The 13748-nt window shown below is 42.0% G+C and overlaps 1 protein-coding gene across 13 annotated transcripts in view; it reads left to right on the top strand.

Moving 5' to 3' along the window:
• tnrc18 (trinucleotide repeat containing 18) overlaps window positions 1–13748 on the top strand; it is a 173339-nt gene that overhangs the window by 126305 nt on the left and 33286 nt on the right. For 12 of the 13 annotated variants that reach the window (XM_073060680.1, XM_073060681.1, XM_073060690.1 and 9 more), the window contains 4 exons: window positions 563–766; window positions 8522–8919; window positions 9880–10029; window positions 11606–11747. In XM_073060680.1, the coding sequence (XP_072916781.1) occupies window positions 563–766; window positions 8522–8919; window positions 9880–10029; window positions 11606–11747 (894 nt within the window). The remainder of the gene's footprint in view (window positions 1–562; window positions 767–8521; window positions 8920–9879; window positions 10030–11605; window positions 11748–13748) is intronic. The other variant, XM_073060688.1, reaches the window with a different exon arrangement.

The following is a 13748-nucleotide window of genomic DNA, read 5'->3' as shown; positions in this document are numbered from 1 at the left end:
TCTGACAGCTACCAACAGTCAAAGGACTAAATAAGATTTGCATTATGGAATTCCTTCACACAAAGTTATTTAATTTCTTATCTGTTTTATATCTGTGTGCTGTCAGAAATGTGGGTTGAAGGAGTGGAGAATGCTGGTCCATGGAGGCAGATGGATTTTAATCTGTTTCCATCAATTGGATTTCGTGAGGTAGAAAGGTTACCGTCCATTCTAACCACCTGTTTGACTGAGGAATGGATAATCTTTCACCCACTCAGAATCCTTGTTAATATTATGTCTGCCTTTACCTTAAAGTGCCAATAGCCTAATTATGTTTAAGTTCCAATGTCATATAACCTACAGATGATAGGAGAATTAAGATGTCTTAGTATTTTGCAAAAAATCCGAAGAACTTTAGCCTTATTGTCCATACTTTAACATTTCTACTCCAGTCTCATGAAAGTTGCATAACTGATGACAAAGAGACCCGAAGCACAAATCGGATTCATTCTCCAGTACTTTCAACCCACTCTCTAGCTTTCATGGTTTTACTACTAGTAACTTCCCACTTTTTTCAACGTAGATTACACCTCTGAAGAAGAGGATTACAGGAATGACTGCAGTGATGGTCTTTCCTCGCCTACCTTGGACGAGAGTGGCCTTGGTTTACTAGCCAGGTTTGCAGCTAGTGCCATGCCAAGCCCGATAATGACGCCACCATTATCCATTGTACAGCTGGAGGCAAAACAAAAAGCTAAAAAGAAAGAAGAAAGGCAAAGTTTAATGGGTAAGTAAATCTCTTTTGCTTCAAGAAGGTTGGTGGCGGGAAGACTGAAGCATCACTTTATTACATTTTAATTGCTCTAAAGCAGCATTGTATGTCACCCTAATGTTGTTGGTAATGATTCCATATAGGTGGTGTTCATCAGTTGGAAGGTTCCCAGAAACCTGTTTTCAGATTTACCTGAGGAACACTGCATTGTGTCAGTTTCAGCATGCATATTCTATTGACCTGTCATGCACTTTTGCATAAGCTTTCAGCTGTGACGTCAGCAGATACAAGCAGCACTCTGAAAGGTTCTGGGGAGTGCTTCTACTTATGGAATGGATAATGTGATGAAGGGGGGGATTGCAAGATTGTGCCTAGATTGCAAAATCAATGCTCTTCGTTAAGGGAGCTGAGGCGAGCCACCTGGATGTTTATACAGAGAGTAATGCCACCGAGTATAATCAATGGGGGAGGCTTCAAATCCAACAAATCCCCAGCGACCATTCTGCCTGTGGGCGGATAATGAAGTAGATAAGGTATCCCTGAGCTTGAACAACCTCCCAAGTGCCACAGTGAGCAACCAGCTGAGAGCTGTGCCATAGAACAGTGGCAGCGGCCTGTAATAATCCTTTAACAGAAGGGGGCTAAGAGGGACTGTGGCCCTGATGACTCTGATCAAAGCAGTTTCTGCGTCTGTATTCGAGGTTGCAGAAGGTCACAGATCTCACTGAAGACAAAGAAAGTTGTTCTTTTCTTTTCAGATCTTTTTATTATTATTATTATTATTATTATCCAAAATACAAGAGTACATCGAAGTAAGTAACACTTACAGCATCTCAAAAGAGAAAGAAAACAATATTAAGGATTGAAAAATATGGTGGACAAAGAATGTTGTTTGTGCTCCTTCAAATAGCTTAGTTTCGGAGGACACATTATTGTCCTGGTTGTTGCATGAGTAGCTAAGAACAGTTATACAGTGTATTAAATCAGTAGGGTTGAAAATAACACTGGAGACAAATTTTGGCTCTTATGTAATTATTTAATTGATATCGTTCAGAAACAGTTGTACACTAGGAAAACGAATTCTAGTGTTAACAAAGCTCTGAATGAAATGCGAGAGGATGACATTTTCATGCGGTGCTAAGATGCCTAGAAATAGATACAGTGTTGTTCTGCTTTGGGTGAAGTTTATTTTCGATGGTGTAGCATTATTCCGTGTCATTTTCTGAGTGAGGCATCTTTTGCAGCGAATGAAGTGTTAGCAGTTCAGTTCAATGCTGTTTCATCAGTTCATGATGATCATGTAAGACAAAATAAGTTCTGGTTGTAATTCTAATCTGTTTTTTTAATTATTATAATATAACCAGAAAAAAAAACAGAGCAAGATCTTTGTTTGATTGGCATGGCTCCTGGATAAGTGTGTAGACTAGAAATTCTATTGTTCAAAGTAAAGTTCTTGTGCACAAGGCATTGTAACCAGCGCTTCCATTCATAGGTATGTATGGCTGACACCAATGCAAGGACTGTCCTCTCTCTGAACCTCCTCGCCTAGTATTGTCCTGCATGAGCCAGCCAAAGGAAGCAGCTTTTCCATAGCTTGCCAGCTCCTGCCTACTCTACTAGGGAATCCGTATTACTCTCGAAGCTGCAGGGGTGACAGGAGTCGTGTCACAGAACCACTGGTGACCCCAGGGGCCTCTTCCAGGTATTAGTGGTATTGTCACCCCTTTTCAAAGTGAACAAAAACTCTATCAGGAAACTTTGGAAATTCTTGTGTCTTTGCACCTCTAAAACACCAAGTTGTGACTTAGTATGGGAAATTAATGTCAGAATCCTGGCGGATGTGGTTTCTCAAATATTGAGTGGGTGTCTCGGGTGTTTATTGCTGACACTCACCGTTATGCCTCTGTCACCCTCAGAAAACCCCCCTCAGAATCAGAAAGTAGGCTGTTTAGCTTGGAGTTACCATTGAGCAGATCTAAAACTGGATTAATAAGCCATGGAATCATTTCCTTGCCAAATGTTGGGGCTTCACTTGAAACTCCATTGGCTGTCATCTGCATTTGTCTGCCCTCACGATATGTAAATCAGCCCTTGTATGACTGCATAAAATGCTCTTTATATTAACAGATGCAAGACTGACTGGTACAGTGCAGTTTGTGAAAGGCAAATGTCACTACCATTTAGTTTTCTGTAACTTTGCTGCCCTGCATCTTTCAGATACCATTACTATGAGCAGTCAAGATTGCTAGTGAACTGGGAGGCACTTGAATTAGAAGCTTCTTTGTTCCCTCATTGTGTCTGTTATGCTCCATCCTTTCCAAAACCCATAACTTTGCCTTAATGCCGTGTTGAATGATCACCACGGGCCGTAAACTATATCACCACGTCATCTCCAAACTAACAATCAGATCATTAGACTTTGCCTGGCAAAAATGTGATTTCACTTTTTTGCACCTGTAATGGGTTACTGTATCTGGGAAGTGGAATTAAAATGGGTGGCCACTGTGGCTTTTCATTCCAGAATGAAGGAGATGTCCTCCTTTTTCAAAGACAGGGACTTCCTTTCCTCCACCATCTATGCTGCCCTCAATCATATCTCTTCCATTCATGCACGTCTGCTCTTACCCCATCCTCCCACCACCCTACCAGGGATAGGGTTTCTCTTGTCCTCACCTACAATCCACTAGCCTCTGTGTCCAGCACATAATTCTTCAAAACTTCCCCAGCCTCCGATATGTCCCTCCATGGCCTCCTCCACTGTTATGATGAGGAACAACACCTTATATTCCATTTGGGTAGCCTCCAACCTGATGGCATGAACATTGATTTCTTAAACTTATGGTAATGAACCCAACACCCCCTTCGCCATTTCCCATCCCCTTTTCCCTCTCTCATCTCATCTCACTAATCAACTTCCCAGCTCTTTACTTCATCCCTCACCCTCCAGGTTTCACCTATCAGCCGGTGGTTCTCTCTCTCCCCCTCCCCACCACCTTTTAAAGCTTCTCCTCAGCTTTTTTTTTCTCCAGTCCTAGGGAAGGGTCTCGGCCTGAAGTGTTGACTGTACTTTTTTCCATAGATATTGCCTGGCCTGCTGAGTTCCTCCAGCAGTTAGTGTGTGTTAACACGAGGAGATCTGCAGATGCTGGAAATTCAAGCAACACACACTAAGTGCTGGTGGAATGCAGCAGACCAGGCAGCATCTATAGGAGAAGCACTCAAGTCCTGACGAAGGGTCTCGGCCCGAAACGTCAACAGTGCTTTTCCTATAGATGCTGCCTGGCCTGCTGTGTTCCACCAGCACTTTGTGTGTGTTGCTCGGATTTCCAGCAACTGCAGATTTTCTCTTGCTTGTGCCAGCAGTATCATGATGGGTCGCACCCACCCTGCTTCTGGGCTGTTTGTCCCATTCCCATCAATGAAGAGGCTACGCAGCATCTACGCCAGGACTGCTAGACTCAATAACAGTTACCTCCCCCAAACCGTCAGGCTGATCAACACCTCCACCCGTTAACCCACCCCACCACCACTATATACTCATCACCTAGGGTACATACCATCAGTCTATGTACGTAACAATTACTTCTGCTCTGTGTTTTATAGGATTGCTTTTATATTTGTCTTATTCCAGTGAACTGCTGGAACATGTGAAAAAACAAAAGACAATGGAACATTTGTTTTACCCTGACTTTTCATTGTGAAATAACTGTTCAGCACATAAATTGTCCACCCTTTGTGCAAGGAGTTTGCTGTGTTTATTTTTTGTTTCTTTGTTGTGTTCTTTATGCTTATTGAATTTTTTTTATGCTGCATTGGATCCGGAGAAACAATAATTTTGTTCTCCTTTACACTCGTACACTGAATAATGTCGATAAATCATCTTGAATCAGCGTCACTGAGCCTCAGGGCTCACTCCAGTGCAGCACGAGGACCCATTTTGCCAGCTCAGTGCAAAGTCTCACCATGACTTCTGGCAGTGCTGTGCTTTGGTGGACAGGTTCCGTTTAAGAGCCGGAACGGCGAAGTCAATTAATACACTGTCAATTGCTTAACTTCGCAGTATCGGTCTGTTAACAGGAGTTTAATGTGCAGTACTGTATATGGAGCGCAACATCAAATTGGCCAACAGTGGCACTGGGAGAAACAGCTGCCGGTTCCCTGTGCTGTGCCAGCTCAACACTTGCTTTAAATGCAGAGCACTATCCCCATGAGTCTGGCCGCATTTCAAAAACCTTAACTTCCAAGGATTCCTTTTTGCTTTATTCCAATGAAATGTGGGAAAAAAAACACTAAAGGCAACAGAATGTTTGTCTTTCCATGAAGTTTCATTGTGGGAGAATAGTTCAGCACATAAATTGTCCAGCCTTTTGTGCAATGGGTTTGATTAATTAATTGACATTGACCTTCACTTGTGAGAGCTGTAGGAAGCTGTTATTCTTGGCCTTTCTACTTCAGTAAGGTCAGATACACATAGACCAAGTAACTACTTTAATGAAGCTAAGTACGACCAAGTACAAAAGGTCCCTTCAGGTTTAGGAACAGACACAAGCTGAAGGGATGTTTCTTTAGTTTTTATATTTGACACTTTTGATCAAAAATCTCCTCTGTGTGGATGTTGAAGACCAGATGGATCCTGCTGTTTTTAATCGATTCAGAAGTCACCTTGTTTCTTAAGGCCAATCTTCAGCTGTGATGTCACTTTAACAACTGTACCGACACTTAGTCCTGACCAGGACCTTTTCAGATCGGTGCCTGTTTCAGATCTCATCTCATTTGTTTTATGCTCCACTGAAGGAAGACGGGCTTCGCATGAAGGTGACTTTCTCCAAATGCTCTGCAGAAAATGATCTCCCAACAACATATTTCCAGATTAGGAATAAATAATGTCAGTGTTTTCATATTAAAAGGAACATTCAAGTGATATTGATGCAGTCAGGCACAAAGAATGCCCCAAGCTGTGATCCTGACAGTCCTGCCACCAAGTGGAGAGCTTTCTGAATTATTCCTTATCTGACTCAGGCACCCAATATAGTTCAGATTTTGAAAGTTAGAATTTTTCATTTTTGGAAGCTACTTTACATGGAACAGGGTTGATGTGACTGAAACACCTGATGGCACTTCAAGGCTCCTTTGCAAAACCACATTAGAAATGTAAGGGATGTGTTGAGTGAAGGAAGAAGGGCTCCAAAATCTATAGAGCAATGCCGTGCATTCTTCTGGCTGGTGCAATGCTTGTGCAAATGAGTTGAATGGAAACCTGTCAGGTCCAAAGAAATGTAACCTCATCCAGACTGGCTTGAGTCTAAAGTCTTTTATTTTAATGAAGCTAGGTTGAAGTGGGCAATAATCCAAGATTGTCCTGATCATTGCTAAGCTGTGGAATCATAGACCAGCTGCATCACAGGAGGCCACTCATCCCATCGTGTCCGTACCAGCTGTCCATCAGAGCCACTCACCAGTTCCACCTGCAACCCCCAGCAATTCCTTCATGGCTTTGCATTTTTATTTCATCGCCTATTCATCCAATTCCCCTTTGAAAGCCACAGTGAAACTGGCTCCACATCTGCAAGCAACTCTTTCCACATTCCAACCACAACTGCTTAACAAATTTCTTCCTCGTGTCATTCTTTATTCTCTACCCCTTTATTTTATACCTGTGATCTCTAGTTCTTGACCCCCTCCACTGAAGGGAACATCTCCACCTATCCACTAATAAATGCTAAGGGAACATCTCCAACTATCCACTAATAAATGCTAAGGGAACATCTCTAACTATCCACTAATAAATAAATGCTAAGGGAACATCTCCACCTATCCACTAATAAATGCTAAGGGAACATCTCCAACTATCCACTAATAAATGGTAAGGGAACATCTCCAACTATCCACTAATAAATGGTAAGGGAACATCTCCACCTATCCACTAATAAATGCTAAGGGAAAATCTCCACCTATCCACTAATAAATGCTAAGGGAACATCTCCAACTATCCACTAATAAATGCTAAGGGAACATCTCCAACTATCCACTGATAAATGCTAAGGGAACATCTCCACCTATCCACTAATAAATGCTAAGGGAACATCTCCAACTATCCACTAATAAATGCTAAGGGAACATCTCCAACTATCCACTAATAAATGCTAAGGGAACATCTCCACCTATCACTAATAAATGGTAAGGGAACATCCCCACCTATCCACTAATAAATGCTAAGGGAATATCTCCAACTATCCACTAATAAATGCTAAGGGAACATCTCCACCTATCACTAATAAATGGTAAGGGAACATCTCCACCTATCCACTTCATTAAAATTCTTATTTGTTTAAATACTAATATTTAAATTTTTCATTTTATGTTTCATAACAGTAGTTTGCTACAGTGAGATTACAGTTAATCATGAGGGAAAAGATGGCACATAAGAAATGGAAACAGGAATAGGCCAACAGTCCCCTTGGCTTTCCACCACCTTTTAATGAGATTGTGACTGATCCTGTGCCTGATCCAGTCTGCAATTCCCACAAGGCATATCAGCCAACATGCGGATACCAGAAACAAGTTACCTCTCAGAACTTTTTCTAAAACTATGAAATCAAGATTAGTTTAAAGTGTGGTCTATGAACACTGGGGATAATACTGCAATTCCCGGTGATGCCATGCGGAGATATACATGTAATAATGTCTTGTAAGTAAAATTAGTGATGTGCACTGCCACTTTTAATGCAGGATTCTGTGTAATATACTGTTGGAAATTCAATGTAACAGTTTGCTAAAGGTTTAGGAAACCAGTTTTAATATATCTCTGCTTTGTTCAGTTTGCTTGTGGGGAGCAAGGGAAGAAACTTGAGAGCGTAGCCCAATGTAGAATTGTGAAGATGAGCTTCATGTCACCAAACATCAGACTGTTGTCAAAAAAGCTGGAATCAAGCAAGGCAGAAAAGATGAAACTTTTAATGAGCTGTAGCAGGAATAACCTGAAATTATTTAGTAAATAGGGTACAATACTCATGTGCTGGACCCAAAATTGTGCGTTGTAAGTGTTTACCTCAACGATAAGTTAGATATAATGATGTGAATGTGAAATAATTGCGATAAGAGACACCAGAATATATTCACCCATCTGGAATCAGAGCTTTTGAAAGGTTGTATTTCTCGTTTGGAACAGCAGAATCATACAATTGTCTTTATTTTGGTCGTTCCATTTCACATGTTGTGCCCATTAGAAATGATGTTCCAGTAGGTACACAGGCAGCCTGCAGGTTACAAGAGGGTTCTGTTCCTGAGCACAACCTGAACTGTTCATACCGTGGAAAAGAACAAACCAGTGTGTGGGCGAGGATCAGAGAGAGAGTAACCAGGTACGGGAGGCGTGGCAGTCAATCAGCCTCACTGGCTCAGCAAGTGATTGTCTACAAAGCTCCTGGCTCAGCTCCGCTCAGCACACCCCCTGACTCTTGCTGCTTAGGGCTGGGGGTTGGGGAGAGAAAGTGTGCGCAAGTGCCCTGTTCCTACCTGGCAGAAGATGTCTGCAGCAGCTGGCAAATCCACCCTTCTTCCTTAAGTCATGGGTTCATATCCTGGGGAGGACCTGCATGTGAAATGGGACCATCAAAGTTGTACGGTTATGTGAATTTCAATACAATTGAGAATTCTGAATGATTCACCCCGTGCATTTTATAACCTCTTACCGTGCATTATTGTTCTCTTTAAAAGCAGTTTTAAAAAATCATAAGGCACTAATATTAAGTTTTTTTTTTATATGTCTAGGCACAGAATTTGAATACACAGACTCTGAAAGTGACATCAAAATTAAACAGAAGTCTGCTGCTTTGCCACGGGCAAAGAAATCTTTTCAGGAGCAGGGGAGCAGCATGAGCGAACAGCAAAGTCAGGACAAGCAGCGGGGGGTTGAGAAAGGGAAAAAGGAAAAGAAAGCCAAGCAGAAATCGCCCCGGGAGTTCACTTTTGACTTTGGCCCTGAAGCCAGTGATGACGACTTGTGGAACAGGCGGCGGAGCGAGAGAATTTTCCTCAACGATGCTTCTGCCTGCGCTGTTCTCTCACCGACAACCCCTTTGAGCACTGCCCCCACTATTAAAACCAGTCGATGCGTTAAGAGCTCAGCGGTGAGTCCGAAGAAGGATGCATCCAAAGCAAAGGACAAGGTAGTGATTTCTGCTGAAGAGAGTTTCATTGATAGAGTCATAAAGTTATGCAGCATAGAAACATATCCTCAGGCCTTCTGCTTGCATTTGGCCCACAACCTTCTAACCCTTTCCTATTCATGTACCTGCCCAACTATCTTTTAAAACTTTGTTATTGTACCTGCTTCAACCACTTTCTCATTTTATTTTTCTGGCACTCTCCTCACAGAAGCAAGACTATCATTGCTGTTTCTTAGCTTTCCAATCCCTCCACAGGCAAACGTGAGATGGTTCGAAAGGAAAATATTAATAATTCCAAAGCCTTGAATGTTGTAGTATAAAACTTGGATGAATATAACAGGAACACAGAGTGACTCCTTAGTGCTCAGGTGGGCTACACAGCTAAAGTCTTCCTTTTGGGTTTACTTGTAGACATCTAAAACAAATTAAAGGCCAGCTAAGTAATCAGTTTTGGGGCCTAATGTATTTTAAAGAGCTCTTATTCAAAATTTCATCATGATAGATACAGCAAGCATTGGACCTATCTAGCTCAGGATATTTAAGGTGTTTCCTGTGGCTGCCCACAAAAGATATGTTCTAGAAAAAGGCAGTTTAAATTCTTCCTGTGTATTCTGAAGGTGCTGAGTCACAACCGTCTCCAGAGAAGCACACCATGCCTCCCTAGCAAGGTCCCTACCAGAGAGTCAGGTCAGTCAGTTGGTTTCTGTCCAGGAGCGCTTGATACTGGCACCTCACGGCCAAGATCTTCCCAGTTCTAAACTCCTTGGAGATGTCTGCATGAAGCTGAGGTCGGCCTCGCTCTTTTGGAAGATAGAATCAGGCGTTCCGAACGTAATGTTCTCTGTGCCGCACTTCACTGGAAAAGGAGCTTGGAAGTAGGCACAAGCCATGAACTAAAGTGTACCTGGGCGTGGTGAGGAGGAGAGTTTATTGATTCAATACTGTATTTCCCACTTTCAGAAAAAGAAGGGTAAAGAACCACAGTCCCCTGACTTAGCCTCAGCCCAGATGGCCAGTAACCTGCCTGAACCCAGGGTCGGCCTCCTCCGCACCACAAGCCCCTGCAAAAAGAGCAAAGGCAAAGTGAAAGGAAAGGATGGGAAAAAAGAGGTAACCTACACTGTGATAATATTGTATGTCTTTTGTCATAGAGTTGTGTAGCACAGAAATGGGTCCATCCACCCACCATGTCCTTGCCAAACCATTTCCCCTTGTACACTAAATTCATTTGCCCCACCATGCCTGTCTTCTTATACACCTTGCCCATTTAAGTGTGTCTTGTAAAATTCCAATAGTGTTCCTGCCATTTACAAGAAAAACGAGAAATATAGTTCACACTAATAAGGATATTAGAAAACCGTTTGGGTTTTTAATGACACTCAGCTTCTTTTGTAGTTATTGATTATTGATACTAAGTTTTTATTCCAAATTTATTTAATTAACTGAATTTGAATGGTAGGACTCCAATCCCGTGCTTCCCAATCATTAATCTAGCTGCTTGCATACTCATTCAATAACTAATGTGCCCCACAGCAAAGGAGAATGTGGTGTAAACCAAAGGAAGTTTTCCATTCGATGTGGTACCTTTCATCTCTCTTTCAGGATGTTCCAAAGCACTTTCTATGGTTGAAATATTGATTCAACGTTTTAGAAGTGCTATCACTCTAGGAACACCCATCAGCTTACATTTGACAAGCCTCCGCACACGGTGATCAGTGACCAAGCACACTGCTTTATTCAGGCCAGTTAGGATAACTCCACCACTCTTCTTGGTGCGTACCACAATATCCCTTACAGCAGGATAGAAATGTAATTCCTCATTCAAAAGATGGCACCTCCATCAATGGAACGTTCCGTCACTATGGCACTGGTGTTTCGGTTTATATCTTTAAGCACAGGTGCTACTTGTGTTGTCAAAGCTTCACCCTTCCGATTTGAAATCAAGAATGTTTCCGAGTGAGTCATGGCCGACATTGAGGGGATTAGATTTTAGTACCTGTATTCCCTATTGTCTAGTGGAATTATAGACTGTATTGCAGTTCTAAATGAATCTAGAATATTTTGACACCTAAGATTGGCTCCTCACGCGTTGTCGATGTGCTGAATGATACGAAGAAAGTCAGCGAACACCTGATCCTAACAACCAATTTGACACTGGTTTTCCTTCTCTCTTTCCATAATAAGCTTCCTCCATATAATTATGTTTCCTAATTATAATAACTGTAGATTTACATATTTTACTGTACTGTCAAAGCAGGAATTAAAATAACTGCACATCTGTGGTTCCTTCTAGGTATCTCTATTAGCATTGAACTTTTCAGGAGCCCGTTTTAATGATTTCCTTACCCCCTGTGTTTCTCTCATGCAGAGAAACACGGCAGTCTGATACTTTCAATTCTCTTCCCACATTCCCTTCTCCGAACAATGTTGCTTCATGAATGTTCATGTCAGTCTGTACATTTACGTCACATGTTCTCAACCTCAGACAGTGCCAGGCATGCAGCAGCCAGCGTGACCATTGGTGCTGTCTGGGGAAATACTCTTCCTGCATGTAACCTGCTCCTTTTGGAAGGTTTGAGAACTTTTGTTTGTAGTAGGTCATGGTTGCTTTCTGGAAGCTGAAGCTTTTTGTTCTTGGTGTTGATGATTGGCTCTACACTGACTTACTGCTTCCCCTTCCCAACAGGTGCGCTCCAAGGGAGGTGCTGTCAGCAAACTCATGGAGAGCATGGCAGCTGATGAGGACTTCGAGCAGAACCAAGACAGCAGCTTCTCTGAAGATGAGAACCTACCGCTGAGCATGCTCATTGAAAGGCCCACAACACCAGGTCTGTTGAGCCCTGGTGGTAAACTTTTCCATTGTGTATTTGCTGAGATTTCTGTGCCAGGGATAGTAGAGTTCAAATCATGTAAGTCTGCAGAGTTGATTAGGCCCAGTTCTAGATGTGTTGTGTTCATCAATGTAGAGGTTTCTCAAGCATAATGTTCTGATATTTTAAAAATAACGTCCTTCTAGCTTGTCTGTGACAAGCAGGGTTTCCTAGTGGCCTATCATTTTAATTCTAATCCACATTCCCATTCCGACACATCAGTTCATGACTCCTATACTGTCACGCCGAGGCTCCTCTCAAGTTGGAGGAGGAACACCTCATATTCCACCTGGGCAGCTTCCAACTCTGATGGAATTGTCACTGATTTCTTGGACGTGGTAATTTCTCCACTCCCCTCTTCTCTCTTCTTCTATTCCCCATTCTGGCTCCCCTCTAACCTTTTCGCACTTTCCTAACGCCTCTCCTCCTGCCCTTTCTTCCATGGTCCACTCTCATCCCCTATCAGATTCCTTCTTCTTCAGCCCTTTACCCTTTCCACCCATCATCTCCCAGCTTCTCACTTCATCCCCCCTCCCCCACCCATCTGGCTTCACCCGTCTTCTAGCTTGTACTCCTTCTGCACCTCCCCCCACCACCACCTTCTTCTTATTCTGCCTTCCTCCCCCTTTCTTTCCAGTCCTGATGAAGATTCTCAGCTCAAACTGTTGACTGTTTATTCCTTTCCATAGGTACTGCCTGAGCGACTGAGTGCCTCCGGTATTTTCTGTGTGTTGCTCTGCTTTCCAACATCTATCGTATCTCTTGTGTTCATCCCTCCAGTGACTTCTCTATTATAAAATTAATTTTATGGTGATTTTTTTTGTCATCTGTAAAACAAAAGCAGAATTATTGGCCTATGATATTTCTCTAAAGATATCAGGAGTAACGCTTGTGAGGCCTTTCTGCCAATACTGGGGTCTGTATGCATGATCACTTTTTTTCTTCTGTGCCCTGGTTCTCTGATCAAGCTGAAAGCTTTCCCTTCTACTCTGCATCTCATCTGTGTTTCCTGTACCCTTCATTCCGTATTGGGCTAGCAACTCTCCACTCTACACATGTGGTACAGTCACAGATATAAGCAAGTCTTTTGCAAGAGAAATTGACTACATTATGGGCTAGTTATTCTCAAAATATTAAATGCCCTCCTTTTATTCCTTTTTATTTTACCTGACAGGGTGAATTAATACCAATCTGTTAAAAGCCTCATTTTTTTATTTACAAATGGTGACTAGACAATGCATAGTCCTTCAGTACAATGACTATAAGTTTGATATTTCCTTTTTCTATAAACACCACAGCTGTTTTGGTTATAAAGAAAACATTTTTTTTTAATTATGCTTGTGTAGCAGAGAAACAGTCCATTCTGCTTATATGGTCTATTCCAGCATTTATGCTCTACAAGAACCTCTGTCCTCCTTGCTATTTGCTGTTCTTTCCATTTTTCTTCTCTGGACATACTTGGGGAGAAAAGCATGCGTGCATGCTTACGTCTGCTTTACTCGTTGGGAAACAAAAATTTTGCTTGCAGCCTAGCCACACACATTATAAGTCCTGTGGATAATGAATCTGAATAAAGACACCTTAAATATGGGCCTGATTGGGATTTGTGCAATTGTCCAAACTATAATTAAATTGCCAGAGCCTTTGTCTTTCCTTATCTCTGTGGTTTTATGAAGTCTGATTCCGTGAGTTCTCTACACACTTATGCCGTCTGCTTCTCAGCAGATAACACAGCATCTTACTTTCTACAGATTCTGTTGGGTTACTGCAATTCCACCATTTTCAGTTTTTACTTTAGAATTCCAGTATCTGCAGATTTTATTGTAACTTTGACCCTTTGTCTCTCTTCTCTCTTTTGATTATCACCTGTAATTTTTGCTACATTTTGTGTACGGTAAGTCTTTGTCAAGCTTCTAGGAAAAGTTAATTAATGACACAGTGTTAATAGACGTTATTACT

The sequence above is a fragment of the Hemitrygon akajei genome, chromosome 11 (genome assembly GCF_048418815.1).
Source record: "Hemitrygon akajei chromosome 11, sHemAka1.3, whole genome shotgun sequence".
Taxonomy (NCBI): Eukaryota; Metazoa; Chordata; class Chondrichthyes; order Myliobatiformes; family Dasyatidae; genus Hemitrygon; species Hemitrygon akajei.
Note: the sequence above shows the minus strand (reverse complement) of the source record. Positions and strands in the feature narration are given on the sequence as shown.